The 18,007-nt window shown below is 41.9% G+C and overlaps 1 protein-coding gene across 3 annotated transcripts in view; it reads right to left on the reverse strand.

Annotated features, from left to right (window-relative positions):
* NECAB1 (N-terminal EF-hand calcium binding protein 1) overlaps positions 1-10,554 on the reverse strand; it is a 65,226-nt gene extending 54,672 nt beyond the window's left edge. Inside the window, exon 1 of one of the 3 annotated variants that reach the window (XM_067467368.1) lies at positions 10,516-10,554. In XM_067467368.1, coding sequence (XP_067323469.1) covers positions 10,516-10,527 — 12 coding nt within the window. In that variant the 5' untranslated portion in view covers positions 10,528-10,554. Of the gene's footprint in view, positions 1-404; positions 776-10,515 lie in introns of those variants that run through there. The other 2 variants (XM_060775581.2, XM_060775580.2) reach the window with 2 other exon arrangements.
* Positions 10,555-18,007: the final 7,453 nt, after the last annotated feature.

The raw sequence follows: 18,007 nt of genomic DNA on the forward strand, positions 1-18,007 counted from the left end.
CAGAAGCTGGGGCTGACAATGAGAGCTCACGCCACTCCCCGGATTCAAACCTGCGACCTTTTGGTCAACAAGTTCAGCAGCTCAGTGGTTTAATCCACTGCACCAACAGGGGTTCTTCCACAGATATCTAAACCCAATTTTCCTAGTTTCCAACAGACCCCACAACCTCTGAGGATGCCATAGATGCAGGTGAAACTTCAGGAGAGAATGCTTCTGGAACATGGCCATACAGACCGAAAAACCTACAACAACCCCTCCATTAGCTGTTTCAAGGGGAAAGACCCTCCTTAATGCATCGTTACTCAAACACACACAGAGATATAGACAAAACAAATAAAGGGAAGCAGAAGGAGCCCAGCCAGGAGAGGAAGGTATGGGCGCCCCATGAACCCTGTTGCGCTTACATCCTGGAAGATGGAGAGCCCTTTGGTCATGGCCAAGGCGGAGCGGGTGGCCTCGGGGTTGCTCGAGGAAGAGGAGGAGGAGGAGGAGGAGGAAGGCGAGGGGGCTTCTCCCTCACTCCCTGCATCCATGCCGGCTACTTCGGAGGTTGTCGCTGCGCTTCAGCCGGGATGGGAGCTGCCCGGGGCTGCCTGCTTCCCTCGCTTTGGAGGAAGGACTGTCTCCCCTCCTTCCCAGGCAGCTCAGCCTGCGCCTTTTCCTGCGTCAGGCGCGCCTCTCTCTCTCGCCCCCCAAATTCACTTTGTCATCAGCCACTAGAGCCACTAGTCTAACCCGTCACTGGAATATGACATGTGCACCCCTTCGGGAACCTAGGACTGGGTTTTTTTTTTAAGTTAACACAGGCTGGTTGTTTCAGGTAGCGCATGGCTACAGAGAAGCAATTCTGGGGTTGCTGTTGTTCATTCGTTCAGTCACATCCAACTCTTCGTGACTTCAGGGACCAGCCCACGCCAGAGCTCCCTGTCGGCCGTCGACACCCCCAGCTCCTTCAGAGTAAAGCCAGTCACTTCAAGGATAACATCCACCTATCTTGCCTTAGTCGGCCACTCTTCCTTTTTCCTTCCATTTTCCCCAGCATCATTATCTCCTCTAAGTTTTCCTGTCTTCTCATGATGTGGCCAAAGTAGTGGCCAATTCTCTGGGTTTCTATCTATCTATCTATCTATCTATCTATCTATCTATCTATCTATCTATTCACACACACACACCCCAGAATTGGCCACTACTTTGGCCACATCATGAGGAGACAGGAAACCACGCGTGTGCACGCACGCACACATACATATATGTAATGTTCACTTGTGGGATTAACATAACTCAAAAACCACTGGACGAAAAAACCACTTGACACAAAATTTGGACACAACACACCTATCAGGCCAACGAGTGACCATCACTCATAAAAACGTTGAAAATCACAGTGAAAGGGACTTAAAAAGCCAAAAAATAAAAACATACATTACAATGCATGCACAAAACCACATATATATACATATACACACATATATACACGTATACCTGAATATATATACACACACAAAGCACATATTGAGGATTTGTGCCAAATTTGGTGCAGATCCATCATTGTTCTTTGGATGTAGGTGAACTACAACTCCAAAACTCATGGTCAATGCCTTCCAGTATTTTTTGTTTGCCGTGGGAGTTCTGTGTGCCAAGACTGGTTCAATTTCATCCTTGTTGGAGTTCAGAATGCTCTTTGATTCTAGGTGACCTATAAATCCCAGAAACTACAGCTCCCAAATGACAAAATCAACCCCCTCTCAACCCCATCAGTATTCAAATTTGGACATATCAGGTATTTGTGCCAAATTTGGTGTAGTGAATGAAAATACATTATGCATATAAGATATTTACATTAGCAAAACTACAGTTATGAAGTAGAAATGAAGATAATTTTATGGTTGGGGGTTACCACAACATGAGGAACTGTATTAGGAAGGTTGAGAAACACTGCCCTATGAGGAGCCCTATATTTAGCTTGCAGAAAAGAAAGTTGTAAGGGACAGGATAGCCGTGTTAACATCTTTGAAAGGATGTCATATTGAGGAGGGGGAAAACTGGTTTTCTGCTGCTCTAGAGCAGCGTTTCTCAACCTTCCTAATGCCGCGACCCCTTAATACAGTTCCTCATGTTGTGGTGATCCCCAACCATAACGTTATTTTTGTTGCTACTTCATAACTGTAATTTTGCTACTGTGATGAACTGTAATGTAAATATCTGATATGCAGGATGTATTTTCATTCACTGGACCAAATTTAGTACAAATACACGATACACCAAAATTTGAATACTGGTGGGGTGGGGGGTTGATTTTGTCATTTGTGAGTTGAAGTTGCTGGGATTTATAGTTCACCTACAATCAAAGAGCATTCTGAACTCCACCAACAATGGCATGCAGAACTCCCATGACCAACAGAAAATGCTGGAAGAATTTGATGGGCACTGACCTTGAGTTTTGGAATTGTAGTTCACCTACATTCAGAGAGTCCTGTGGACTCAAACAATGATGGATCTGGACCAAACTTGGCACGAATACTCAATATGCCCAAATGTGAACCCTGGTGGAGTTTGGGGAAAATAGATCTTGACATTTGGGAGCTGTAGTTGCTGGGATTTATAGTTAACCTACAATCAAAGAGCATTCTGAACCCCACCAATGATAGAATTGGCCAAATTTCCCAAACAGAACCTCCATGACCAACAGAAAATACTGTGTTTACTGGTGGTCTCTGGTGATCCCTCTGACACCCCCTAGTGACCCATCCAGCGGTCCTGACCCCCATGTTGAGAAATGCTGCTTTAGAAACTAGAACAGGGAGCAGTGGATTCAAATTGCAGGAAGACATTACACTTAAATATCGGGGGAAACTTTCTCATAGCGAGGGCTGTTTGACAGTGGAATATGCTGTCTTGAAGCATGGTGGGGTTACCACCTCTTGACTTTTTAAAGGGGAGCCTGGTTGGCCATCTGTTGTTAGTGCTTTGAATATGTGTTCCTGCACAGCAAAATGGGGTTGGACTGGATGACCCTTGGGGTCTCTTCCATCTCTATGATTTTATGTGTTTTAGTCTCATTGCAATGAGTTTTACCCATTACTTGCTATCTGCCTGCCCCAGCATAAAGGCTTCTAACAGAGGTCCTCAAACTTTTTAAGCTGGTGGAGTGGGGGGTTGATTTTGTCATTTGTGAGTTGAAGTTGCTGGGATTTATAGTTCACCTACAATCAAAGAGCATTCTGAACTCCACCAACAATGGCACGCAGAACTCCCATGACCAACAGAAAATGCTGGAAGGATTTGATGGGCACTGACCTTGAGTTTTGGAATTGTAGTTCACCTACATTCAGAGAGTCCTGTGGACTCACAGGTCACGGTCCTTCAAACTGTTGGAGGACCAGATTATAATTTGAAAAAAATGAATGAATTCCTATGCACACTGCACATATCTTATTTGTCATGCAAAATCCCTTAAAAACACAATAATTAAAATGAAGAACAATTTTTAACAAATATAAACTTATTAGTATTTCAATGGGAAGTGTGGGCCTCCTTTTGGCTGATGAGATAGGGTTGTTGTTGTTTTGTGTTTTCAAGTCATTTCAGACTTAGGTTGACCCTGAGCGAGGGCCGGGGTAAATGACCTTGGAGGGGTGTATCCGGCCCCTGGGCCTTAGTTTGGGGATCCCTGGCTTATAGGGTAAGGATGTGGAGTAGAGCAGATGGAGTCTTGACAGATGTGGAGGTTGGCATTTCCTTCAAAACCAAAACAACTGGAAACACCATGAAATGCTGTACTACCCCCTTATCAGCTGAATTGATATTCATGGTTTAACTTAACTGTGCTCCAACAAATATTCCCCCTTGAAAGTATTTGTGGATATATCTACATTCTCCAGTGCTCTTCTAAGAATGCCTTTGGCCCATGTATAGTCAAAGTATTGGATGCTATAAGCTGCAGTTTTAGGTATCCACAGCAGATCTTGGAACCTATCCCCACTGGATATGAAGGTCATGATGTATGTACTACAGAAGAAGTAGTAGGAGTGAGAGGAAATAAAAGGAACTGCAATCTCATCATTTCTGATCATTGGCTGTCCTAGCTGGATATATGTTGGGAGCTGTAGTGCTGCTCTCACAAAATCCTTGGAGGCTTTTAAACAGAAGTTGGATAGCCACCCTCCAGAATTACTTTATCTATTTCTGAATGTCTGGAATTTGAACAAGGTCTCATGGAAGATCTGTTATAGTTTATTCAGAGCTGCAGGTGCTGGAAAATTGGGTCAGGTTCTGAGTCAGGTTTATTGCCCTCTTGAAATCACCTTCTCCGAGCTACTATTTAAAGCTTGGAATCATTACTTATGTGGTCTAAATCTCTCAGCTAGCATAGCCACTAGAGAAATAGGAGAAATCTCTTAGCACCATAGGGTGGATGGAAAGAAATACAAATATTATATTACCTGATTTCTCTTCTGTTGAGAAAGCAGTGTGTGTTCTTTCAATGAGGAAAAGAGCACAGATCAAAAAATTAATCCCACTCTGTTACTGCTGCTGTCCATTTTCTTGTAACCATTTTAATTGGCAGAGGGGGGAATGCACAGGATCCAATCAAATCTCATGCAATTTGACAATATTGCAAGATACAGGTTGTGCTTTCCTTCCACCTTGTCCTGCAGCATTCTTTCTTGTCTATCTGGTCTCACCTTCAAGATTGGTATCCAGGATGTTTTATGAAGATGAAAGCCTGCTGATTTCTTTGAGACCCTTTCCCGTGGTCTAATGAACATAAGCATATGCATGGTAAAGTAGAAGGCAGAAGGAAAAGAGGAAGATGTTGTGGATTGAATTGACAAAGAAGCTCTTGTTCTGCATGGCCTGAGCAAGGCTGTTGATGGTAGAGTGACTAAGAGGTTTCTCATTCATGACGTTGCCATGTCAAAGTAGATTTGATGGCTGTTAATAAAATGCACATTTAAATGCTGATACTTTCAGAGACAGAACAAGAGAGCTTAGTGGTGAGATTTCCTTTTAAATTGCTCCTGCTGTAGCTATAGTCAGCAAAATGTAGAACAAAATGGTTGTCCTCTTTTCCCACCTGCAACCCACAGTCAGAGGAGGGATTTTTGTTTCTTCTATACTCCATGTGTACCCTGAAAATCTCCTTTAGGTACTCAGGAGACCCTCCATAGCTGATCAGGGCTGGTAGAGATAGGGGAGGAATGATGACAGAAGGGGAGAGGTCCATTGGGTGAATGGAAGTTAGCTTGGGCAAACTAATATATAGCTGTTGCTAGAAATTAACTGACTTCAGTTGTTCAAGTGTTCATATTGGCATCCATAAGGATACCAAGATGCTTGTTTATAAGCTGTTGTCCTTTCAACTGCCTGTGAGATATGGATAGTCTACAAACGTCACTCTCAACTTCTGGAAAGATTCCATCAGTGTTGCCTCCAGAAAATCTTGCAGATCTCTTGGGAAGAAAAGGCTGATAAACATCAGCGGAAGGAAAGACCGCCAGCACTGAAGTGATGATTCTCCACCATTAGGTTTGCTGAACTAGCCTGATCAAATGCCTGATCACTGTCTCCCAAAGCAGTTACTTTATTGGGTTGTTGTAGGTTTTTCCGGGCTATATGACCATGTTCTAGAGGCATTTTCTCCTAGGAGAAAATGCCTCTAGAACATGGCCATATAGCCCGGAAAAACCTACAACAACCCAGTTATTCTGGCCATGAAAGCCTTCAACAATATATAGTTACTTTATTTTCAGCTCAAGAATGGAAAATAAAATGTTAGTGAACAGCAAAAAAGATTTAAAGATGGGATGAAAGCTAACCATAAAAAATGTGGCATAAACTCTGATAACTGGGAAGCCCTTGGCCCTAAAGTGATCTAACTGGAGGTCAGCTGTTACTAGCAGTGCTGTGGATTTTGAGGATGCACAAATGGAGGGTGAAAAGGAGAAATATGCCAAGATGAAAACTCCTCAAGCAAACCCTTGTCAAGACTGGCTTTCATCTGGAAATGTATGTCATCACTGCGAAAGACCACGCAGATCCAGAGTAGGTCTCTACAGTCATTTGCAGGCCCACCGCCAAAACCCTACACTTGGAAGACAGTCATACTCAGCCATGAGTCATCACCTATGATGATGTTCAGGAGGGAGAAAAAAGCTTGCTAGATCTTTCAGGATGAGTTTAAACCTGTTTGCATCCCAGGAGGAATCATACAACTTGCTGTTGCTGTTGTTGTTGTTGTTGTTGTTGTTGTTGTTGTTGTTGTTGATCACTGATATCCCATCAGCTGTGGGATCAATGTAACACAACACCATCAGGCTGAATTTCAGATTTGGCTGACTTTTTTGTGTACAAGCAGCTGTGTCTTTTTTGTACATTATGTCCTCTCTGTGGTGGCACTGCCTGGGCATTCGATTTGCCAGCTTTTAATTGGCTACTGTAGCTTGAAACTATGGCAGCCACTTGCTGTGCAGACATTAGGAAGCGGTGATGCTTGTCTCCATGCTGTGAAATGCTTCACTAACTGCTTTCAAAGATCTAACCGGCCACCAGCACTAGATGAATAGTAATATTCATGTTTCTTACTTTGCATGTCTTCTCCCCCTCCTCCTCTCTTTTGATAAATATAGCTTCCTTTGGCTTCTCCTTAATGATAAGACTAAACAGATTATTGCCAAACTTGGGTTTTTTTTGTAATGTAGATTTCAAAAGCTTATTTTGCTCACTTGCAGATAGTCTTGAATTGTCACATGTGAAATGTAAATGAAGCCAAGTTGTCTTGGCTTTCAAGACCTCGAAAGCATTGCCAAGCCTCTGATGCTCTCCCAAGAAATTATGTTCTGTGGCAGTTTAAGAAACAGCCAAATAAGCATGTTTATTTATGAAGTGAATATTTATATTCTGCCTAGTATTGGAGGTTCTTGGGATGTCATATAATAAAACATTTCTTCCATTTTTATATAACTTAATATTTAAAAGGCAAAATGGTCTACACATATTAAACAATTTTAATTAAATTAATGTTTTTATTGGAAACATTAATTTCATTGTCAGGGAGTCACCATTGGTGCAGTGGGTTAAAGCACTGAGCTGCTGAGCCTCTTGACCAAAAGGTCACAGGTTGAAATCCAGGGAGTGGCGTGAGCTTCTGCTGTCAGCCCCAGCTTCTACCAACCCAGCAGTTCAAAAACATGGAAATGTGAGTAGATCAATAAGTATCGCTTTGGCGGGAAGGTAACGGCATTCCATGCAGTCATGCCGGCCACATGACCTTGGAGTTGTCTATGGACAAAACTGGCTCTTTGGCTTAGAAATGAAGATAAGCACCAACCCCCAGAGTCAGACATGACTGGACTTAATGTCAGGGAAAGCCTTTACCTTTTTTGCTATTGTAAACACAGGTAGAATAATATCAAAACCAGACACCATTTTAAAATACATACATAATGTTGTTCTCTTAATATTCTTAACCCTGCCGATTCCACCTTTATCTCCCACTTGTGTCCTTCAATATTACTCCCTTCCCACTCCTCTCTCCCTCCACCAGCTGAACTGGAAAAATGTTAATGATTTCTTAAAAGAGGGATCTGTGTGTTAACCTAGGAATTCTTTTTCTTTCTGTTAACTTTTAGAAAGTCAATCATGCTGCATTTTAGCCTGGGAAGTGATCCCTACAAATTAGCAAAAGACCTTGCTCTTGTTTTGCTATTCCCTCCAGCCCAAAATCTAATATTCAGTGTTCAACTTAATACTGAAATTAAAAAGGGGTTTAAAGTGGAAATATGTTGATATGTATTTTCCGCTGTACTTGAGAAAGCAGAAAGACGATTCTTCCTTCCCTCTGCAACATACCAAAGCCCACTCCATCCCACTCACTTCAGAAAGGCTTGTTAGGTGGGGTTCAGTGAGCTCTATCCTATTTCCCTATCAACATGTGATGCCGGGACCAGGTGGCTCAAGACTAAAGGCTGACAGGCCATGTCAGTCACAGAGCATTCAGCAGGATTGTGGGAGAAGCAATAAAATAGTCATTGGTTGATTCAGAAGTTGTTAAGCAAACTATTAGTCACAGAATCAAAGAGTCATATAATTGGAAGAGACCACATGGGCCATCTAGGGCCAACCCCCTGCCATGCAGGAAAAGCATAATCAAAGTACCCCTGACAGATGGCCATCTATCCTCTTTTTCAAAATCCCCCCCCAAAAGGAGCTTCTTTTACACTTTGAGGCAGTGAGTTCCACTGCTGAACAGCTCTTACAGTCAGAAAATTCTTTCTAATGTTCAATTGGAATCTCTATCCTGTAATTTGAAACCATTGCTCTGAATCCGAGTCTCCAGGGCAGCAGAGAACAAGTTTGCTCTGCTCCTTCCTCCTTAAGACAACCTTTCACATATTTATACATTGCTATCATGTCTCCTCCCAACCTTCTCTTCTGCAGGCTAAACATACCCAGCTGTTTAAGCCACTCCTCATAGGGCATTGTCTCATTTTAGTTGCCCTCCTCTGGACACTTTCTAGCTTGTCAATATCTGTTTTAAATTGTTGTGCTCAGAATTGGTCACAGTATTCCAGGTGGGATCTGACCAAAGCAGAATGGAAGGATACCATGTCTTCCCTCAATCTATACACTATACTTCTTCTGATGCATCCCAAAATCCCAATGATTTTTTAGCTCCAGCATCATAAGGTGTGCTCATGTCCAACTTGTTGTCCACAAAGATTCTAGATAAACAAAGCCAGCAAGACATAAACCAGAGTCATAAACTGTAGCTAGTACAAAGTTAGGAAATCACAACACTGGAAAAGTGCTGCTCATTATCAAGAAGTAGGGTTGATAGTAACAAAGCTGCCAGGGAGTGATTAGGATATTTATAGACAACACCAGGTTGTCTAAATTAGGTCAGCATTCCCTATTTAATCAACTCTGGGAACAAAACAATCTCTCTTTGTCTCTTCATTACTTGATGAATGATGGTAATAAGTCTTCAGTGCCTGTAGCCTCTTGCTGTGCTATATGGCCTCCCTTGGTTCTTCAAACTTAGAAAGACCATCATTATGATTTCAGATTTGTGGCAATCTGTCTCCTCCTTCCTGTCTGAATCATCTGACTCTAGAGGGTGATTTATGATGGGCTTCTGGGGGAACAGGAAAAAGGGAGTTGAAAGTTCCATACCTTTCATACCACTGCATAGTCAGCCTCAATTAATAATGCAGGATTATGTTTTCGCAAGTGTATGTGTGCGTGTGTGTCTGTGTTTGAAGTGGCAAGTGGTGGCATCCATAGCAGTGGGTGGTGAATCCACTCTTGTTTTTAGTCTGTGCATTGAATGAGCTCTTTCAGTGCTGGATCTATTTAGTGCACGCATGGGCAAACTTTCTAACTTGGGCACCACATGGTGGAACAGAGCGGGGCGGGTCAGCCAGGAGGGGTGTTCTCCCTAAGTCCCCTCCCTGCCCTTTTCTCCCCTTCCTCTTCTTTTTTGGTGGCAGAAAGGAAAGTCGGGAAACATTTGGATCCCAAAAAGGGTTGGTTTTGGTGAGGATAGGATGGTGGATGGGAGAAAAAAAAGTCTATCCATTAAATCCTGTATTGCCTACTCCTGATATAGAATCCTAGAGATGGAAGAGACCCCCAAGGGCCGTCCAATCCAACCCCCTGCCATGAAGGAAGGCACAATCAAAGCACTCCCAATAGCCTCTGAGGAAAAGCCTCCAGAGAAGGAGACCCCATCACACTTCAAGGCAACCTATACCCTTCTTCGGGAAGTTCTTCCTAATCTTTTCAGTTGATTCCTTTTCTGTGCCATATGAAACCATTGCTCCCTTGTGCACTGGAGTGGAAGGGAAGGCGGGAGAGAATAGGGAGGGAAGGGAAGGGAAGGGAAGGAAGGAGGGAGGGAGGGAGGAAAGAGGGAAGGAAGGAAGGAAGGAAGGGTGCAAGGGAAGGATGGAAGGAAGGAAAGGAAGGAGGGAGGAAGGAGGGAAGCAAGGAAGGAGGAAAGGGTGCAAGGGAAGGATGGAAGGGAAGGAGGGAAGAAAGAGTGAAGGAAGGTAGGACGAAACGGTGAAAGGGAAGGAAGGATGGAAGGAAAAAGAAAGAGGGAGATAAGGGAGGGAGGGAAGAAGAAAAGAGAGAAAAGGAAGGAAGGAAGGAAGGAAGGAAGGAAGGAAGGAAAGATACGATGGAGAGAGAGAGGAGGGCCTGAGACAAGAGCTCAAGGGGCAGCATCTGCCCCCCCCCCCCAGGCCTGGGTTTGCTCATACCTGGTTTAGTGGATTCAGCACCTTGAATAGCTCCTTTTAAATTCAAATTACAAGTCAAAGAGGAGGAGGAGGAAGAAGAGGAGGAGAATTCTATCCTGCTCTATATCAAAAGATCTCAAGGACGCACATAAAAAAAACAAATTAACATAAAAGCAATCTCAAATAATAAAAGTAACTTAAATAATTAAAATATATTAAACACACTTAAAAATGAAAACAGATATAAAGGATGAAAATTGTTTAAAAATACCTGCTTAGGCATTTTGAAGGAAATCGGTGGTGCCCAAAGGCTTTGATAAATAGCTGTGTTTTTACTTTGCTCTGAAAGGAAATCAGCACTGGGACTGATTTAGTCCCCAAAGAGATTGCATGCCACAGTTGGAATATCACAGCTGAAAACCCCCTCATTCACATCATCGTACAGTGTATTGATCTCATTGGTGGCTCAAGTGGGAGACAAAGGAGACCCCTCCAATTCCCATAGATCTCAGTCCAGAGACAAGCATATATGGGACTCATGGTGACTCCTTGTATAAAATTTAACAAGACACTGCCATGGAAATCACTCACGGCCACTGTTGTCTGTGTGCATTTAAGTGGGATAATCTCATTTGCCTACTTTTTCCCCTACAGCTTGTCAGGTCATTAAGTTCCGATTTAGGAGGGGGAGAAGAGGACTATGCCAAAATCTTCAGACTGTACAACCTATTTGAAACAAGAAGCAGGAAGTTAGCATGTAATGATTTTGTTCTTCCAGCTGGAAAAAAAGAGCACTAGCATTAAAATGAACATTAAATTGACTGTTTCATAACTAAAGTGCCATGTATACTTACCAGAGCTTTTTGAAAGACTCCCTTTCGGCTGAGCAAATTTAAACAATCTCCATCTCTAATGAGGCAACCAAATCATTTCTTAATGGGTGGCGGTTTCTATGCTTCTAAAATGACTGGAAAATGCACTGTATAATAGCCGCATCCAGAAAACAACGTGGGACACCCTGAAGGACCATATCTTTTGCTCGCCTTGGGTTGTGTAGAAAAAAATGGCACAGAAAGTTGGGAATAAGAGAGGATATGCTTGCGAGAAGGAATAAATATTTTTTTCTCACTGTAGAAATATTACTAGTGTTCAAAGACAACACAAAACCAAGCAGTCCATTCTCTAATATTTACTGTGTAGTGGAGTCAGCTTTTTATAATTATTTATTTATTTACTTATATCTTGGTTTTTCTCTCCATAATTGTGAGCCAAAGCAACTCACAATTAAAAGCATTACAACTTAAAATATACTTTCCTTAATTGGTTTTTAATAAATTAAGTGAACAGAGTAATTTATTAAGAATCCTTCAGTCAATTAAGGAAAGTGTCCCTCAATTCTCAAGTGCGATATTAAAAGTAGAGGCACAGAAAACTAATCCTTCTAAACTGATGTTTCTGTTTTCCCCTTTCTTGTTTTTTTTTATTTTTAAAAGAAATAAATATTAATTAGATAAAGGTAAAGGTTTTCCCCTGACATTAAGTCCAGTCGTGTCCAACTCTGAGAGTTGGTGTTCATCTCCATTTATAAGCCAAAGAGCCAGTGTTGTCCTTAGATGCCTCCAAGGTCATGTGGCTGGCTTGACAGCATGGAACGCCATTACCTTCCCACCAGAGCAGTACCTTTTGATCTACTCACATTTGCATGTTTTCAAACTGCTAGGTTAGCAGAAGCTGGGACTAACAGCAGGAGCTCACGCCGTTCCCCGGATTTGAACCTGTGAACTTTCAGTCAGCAAGTTCACCAGCTCAGCGCTTTAACCTGCTGCACCACCGGGGACTCCATATTAATTAGAGGTCTCCCGAATGTTTATTTATTTATTTTATTACAACATTTATATCCCACCCTTCTCAACCCCAAAGGGGACTCAGGGCAGCCTTACAAAGGCAACAATTCAATACCATATATTAATACATCAATAAATAAACAAAAACAGTAAAGCCAAACTCATTAAAAACAGCATTAAATCATCAATTAAAATCACATGAATCCACTATTCTTTCCTCTGCTTCTGCTCTTCTCTCTGAAAAAAAAAATGCTCATTTGTTTTAAGACCTGCATTCAAATTGCCTTCAGCAAAACATCTAGTGTGTTCCTATCAAAGTAAGAATCATGGTACATAATACATATATATCTCCTGGACTTCTGGAAGTTCCTCTAATTAGCCTTCCACATTGTGCTCCCAAGCATTTCAGAATTTTTCTCATACTGTAAGAGGATCTCCATGGAGAACAGGAGGAGAGTTTCACTAAATCTTGTGACCATAGGAGATGTCCTTCATTTACATCCAGATTTTCTGCCACATTCTCTACATGGTGGCCACTCGAGTGAGTAACTCTTTCTTTCTTTGATGGAAAAAGAGAAGCAGAGGGACCACGACTTCCTTATAGTTATTCTTGTTGAGCATTGACTTTCTTCTAGGACAAATTGGAAAAGCTTACCATTCTGAACACTTTGAAGATGGTTTCATTACAAGACAGTTCTGTAGTCTTTTTAGTAATTTTTTTAAATCAGTGGAACATCCCATAATTCTGTTTGTTTAAAAATCTCTCTCCCCCACTCCCCCAATCTTTTGGCTTTAAGCAAATGCAAGTTTGTACACATTTAATCAATTCAATAATTAAAATGCTATGAAAAACCATGACAGCTCTTCTAAATGGAGTGACTAATTAGTGGCAGCTGAAGTCACTATCTGTTTTGCTATTCAGGGGATTTCTAATTTTTGTTCAGCCGAGAGCATGGCTTATATTCAGTTTCTATTCTTCTCTGACCATCTAAATTGAGACAGACTTGTGTTGAATAGTTTAGTAAGACTTTAAAATTACTAATATCAGGAAGTGATAAAACTTCCATATCAAACATGCCCTCTTCTGGTTCCAAGAGAGAATTGTTGGAATTGTCCTGAAGGAACAAATATAGTCTGTGAGTCTCACTGCACTTTAAAGATAGGATAGCTTTTTGATACAAAAAGTATTCAGATTTGCAAAGATTTTTGAGATGCCAGAAAATTATTTTTAATCAATTCACTGGAAGGAAGGATATTAGAGGCAAAGAGGAAGTACTTTGGCCACATAAAGGGAAAACAGGAAAGCTTGGAGAGATAATGATGCTAGGGAAAATGGAAGGAAAAAAGAAGAGGGGCTGACCAAGGGTAAGGTGGATGGATGGTAACCTTGAAGTGATTGGCTTGACCTTGAAGGAGCTGGGGGTGGCGATGGCCGTCAGGGAGCTCTGGCGTGGGCTGGTCCATGAGATCACAAAGAGTCAGAGCAACTGAACAAATAAACAATAACTGTCTTCCCGTTGTTTCTTAACTAACCTACTCTAAGGCAAATCTATTGTGAGGTTTTGTTCAGAGGGGGGTTGCCTCTCCCTTCCTCTGAAGCTGAAAAAGTATGACTTGCCCAAGGTCACCCAGTATATTTCCATGGTAGAACTAGAATTCAAACCTAGGAGTGCATATATACTGTAGAAGTAATTCGGTTTGACACCACTTTAGTTGTCATGCTGTGGAATCATGAAAGTTGTAGTTTGGTGAGGCACCATCCCTTTTTAGCAGAGACAGCTAAGGACCTTGTTAAACTACATCTCCCATGGTTCCATAATATTGAGCCACAACAGTTAAAGGGAATGTCAAACTGCATTTATTCTACAGTGTAGACACACCTCTGGTTTTCAGAGTTAGAGCCATTGATTGCACTATGTGATGCTGCCTTCGGTAATCTGCACAGCTAGGTCTGGAATCTTTCGTTATTTTTATATATGTTAATAGCTTGCCATTTTGACCCTGAAAAAAATGTATTCAATTTACAATTACACTGATAAACTACAAGTAGCATTTTAAAATTCAGTTGGCCGACCTCTGATTGCTTATTTATGAAACATTAACCCTCTCCCCAGGGCCATCATGAATCAGACCAAAGGCCTATCTCGTTCAGTTCACGTAATGGCCAGCGGGTTGCCTGTGGGAAACCTTCAAGCAGAATAAGAGGAAAACAGCATCCATTCTCTCATGTTGTTGTTTATTCGTTCAGTCGCTTCTGACTCTTCATGACCTCATGGACCAGCCCATGCCAGAGCTCCCTGTCGACCATTGCCACCCCCAGCTCCTTCAGAGTCACTTCAAGGATACTTTATTTCCTGAAATATGGACTGGTTATGCTGGGGAAAATGGAAGGAAAAAGGAAGAGAGGCCGACCAAGGGCAAGATGGATGGATGGTATCCTTGAAGTGACTGGATTGACCTTGAAGGAGCTGGGAGTGGTGACGACTGACAGGGAGCTCTGGAGTGGGCTGGTCCATGAAGTCAGAAAGAGTCGGAAACGACTGAATGAATGAACAACAACATGGACTGGTTGGATCTTCTCGCGGTCCAAGGCACTCTCGCATTGGAGCGTGGTGACAGGCTTGGGATTCCTGTCTTGGTCAGTAACTGCCATCTCAGATCCCACCATGTATATGAGAAATATGAGAGGTCTTATGTATATACAGTGTATGTAAATGTGTGTGTATATGTATGTGTGTGTGTGTGTGTGTATGCATCATTTCACACAGAATCAGAAACCCTTTGCAGTGAGCTCCTACTTTTCTCTTCAATATGTATTGAACTACTCACTATTAGCTATATTGCTGGGACTGGCAGTCCAAGAATATCTAGCAAGATGTCTAACATCTTGAGGGAAGCCGAAATCCAATCTCTTGCCCCAACTAGGATACACTTCTTAAATCAACAGGATGTACTTTCTATTCAGGAACTGATTCTATTGGTCTGTTCTAGTTGGGGCTAAGAGCCAGCAAAGGATTGGTCTTCAATACCTCTGAAGACCAAAGCTTGATTTCTCATTTCTCTATAGTTGACCTTGGCCAAGTCAGACACTCTCAGCTCCAGAAAACCCTGTGAGGAGCCCCGGTGGTGCAATGAGTTAAACTCATGTGCCGACAGTACTGAAAACTGTCGGAGGTTTGAATCTGGGGAAAGTGCAGATGAGCTTCTGTTAGCTCCAGCTCTCCATAAGGGGACATGAGAGAAGCCTCCCACAAGGATGGTAAAACATCAAACCCTCCGGGTGTCCCCTGAGCAACGTGTCCCCTTGCAGACAGCCAATTCTCTCAGACCAGAAGTGACTTGCAGTTTCTCAAGTCTCCCCTGACATGAGGGAAAAAAGGTCACCATAAACTGGAAATAACTTGCAGAAAAACCAACAACAGTAGCCCTATAAGCTGGATTTGGGCATATTTGCCCTGTGATCAAGCCTCTTTAAACATACCGAGATTGGCTTCCTGAGCTTGCACTGTGACAAAAGGTGCATCTGCACAGTAGAATTAATGCAGCTTTATGTCACTTTAACTGTCATAGTTCAATGCTGTGGAATCATGAAAATTGTAGTTTTGCAAGATCTTTAGCCTTCTCTTCCAAACCCCAAGATTCCATAGAATTGCACCATGGTGGTTAAAATTGTATCAAACTGTATTAATTCTACAATGTAGATTCACCTACAGTCTGGCATGTAGCTGTGGGTGGGGGGTGGCTTGGGTGGCTTGAACTCACCCTCAAAATTCTCAGGGTGGTCCGCTAGAAGGCCTTACGTACATTATGTAAACTATTATGTTTATTCATATCATGATCTGATCACAATGCTCAATATATCCCATATGCGTGGGGGTATTGGGATACACAATCCTAAGGTTGGCATGAGTCCCACCTCTGTCCTAAAAGAACCCTGCATTGGAAGCTGTCTTACAGCAAGTTAGACCCTTTATCCATCTAACCCCACTTTGTCTAAGCTGAGCACTGGCTGCTCTTCAGGATTTTCCACAGAGATCTTTCATAGCACCAGCTACCTATTTCTTGAAAGGAGAAATTTCCACTCCATGCAAAGCATATGCTTCCTAGAAGTACCATAAATCTTTGCTCAAGTACCATTGGACTTCTGCAGAGGTTTATTTAATTGGCTTTGTCTCCCCAATTTAAAAGTATGCTGTATATATGTAAATGAACATCCCTTGTTTTTTTTCTAATCGCCTTGCTTATAAACCAGACTCCTCTTGGAAAAAAAATAATCTCCACACACATTCTTTGTGGAGACATATATTAATCTGATGTGTAATTTCAGTAATACCTTTTTATCCTCTTCTCTAATTCCACACCACTCTAAAGAAAACCAATTAATTCCTTCATTTCCTTGCTATGCAGATGCCCAAAAGAGCTTTTCCAATTAATTGAACTGCAATGTGGCATTTAGTTTTGCAACATATAGTTCTTTACAACATCCTCCTTACTTTGAATTAAGCTTCTTTTGTTAATCCACCCATTCCTCTTGAGTTAAACACATGGAAAAAGCACTCTTTTTTGCTCCTTAAAGGTAATAAAAACCATTGAAGAGATTCAGGGTAAATCCACTCTGTAGAATGAATGCGGTTTGACCCCACATTAACTGTTATGGTTCAGTGCTATGGAACCATAGTATGTGTAGTTAGATGAGGCACCAGCACTCAATGTTCAGTGGTTCACTATCTGTGGTAAACATTTCTAATATTATGGTCTGATCAAAATGGAATGAGGGCAAGTGCAGTTTGTTGACAATTTGTTGACAGGCCCATTTCTAACACACACCAAACTGATCAGAATGGCCTATAAAAATAACCCAGCTTTGAAATTAGTACTTAATTGGCCAACAACAAGCTGCTCTTGAATGATTCAGACATGCTGCATGCGAAAGAAATGAATACATAGCAAAAGTATCTTCTTGAAGATTTTTTTCTTCCTCTCAATAGTCTTCCCATAACAATACTGAATGTGGTAAGCTAAAATACATACATGCACACATATACACGGCTAAAATATCAAGATGTATTCTTACTGCATTCCATAAATGTAAAAAAAAACAAAACCTCAGCATTACTTTATAAAAAACGTACAGTCCTATAGCAGGTTTTCTAGTTTTTCATCTGATTATCAGTTATTGTCTTTTACAGTGCAGACACACACACACACACACAGGGCCGTAGCCAGAAAAAAATTTCGGGAGGGGTTGAGATTTTCGGGGCGGGGGGGGGGGGGGTGGTTGAAATTTTCGGATGTTTCAGATTTTTTAAAAAAACCTGGTTTACTCATTAATTTTAACTGGTTAACCCAATCCCTATGCTAAGTCTAAGAGATGCAAAAAATCAAGAGTCCCTCCAGAACTGCAAGCACTATCTCAAGCAAATATTAGCAATTTATTCACACTGTCATTACTTGCAGCAATAGCTGATGTAGTTGTTCTGGTACAGCTGTACCAGGAGCTCCAACTTTATTTCCTTTGTATTAAATGTTTGCTTGCAGTCCTAGGTTTCAGGGACTCTGCAGATAGGTGGCTTCTTTGATTGCAGTCATAGGGCAAGTCACCTGTCCATCATTGTTAAGTTTTGGTCCCGCCCCTTGCTCAGGGCAATTGGGAAGGGAAGGGAGCCATTTTAGTTAGTCTCAGCAAGGTAAGCTTATGTATAGGATGTGTGCAAGCTTCCCCTGTACAAAAGCTTCAACCCTTAAGACCTTCCGGGGGAGAAAGGTCTTAAGAGTCTCCAAAGAATTTCCAGGAAAACAGCCCTAAAGACCAAAGAACTCCAGCTGGAGAACATCTACTGCCTTGCTGGTAGGTCCACTCGGCGTTTGAGACGCAGTTCAACCCGGTAGCAGAGTCCACATCAGTAAGGGTTAGATTAC

This window comes from Anolis sagrei, chromosome 4, assembly GCF_037176765.1.
Source record: "Anolis sagrei isolate rAnoSag1 chromosome 4, rAnoSag1.mat, whole genome shotgun sequence".
NCBI classification, from domain to species: domain Eukaryota; kingdom Metazoa; phylum Chordata; class Lepidosauria; order Squamata; family Dactyloidae; genus Anolis; species Anolis sagrei.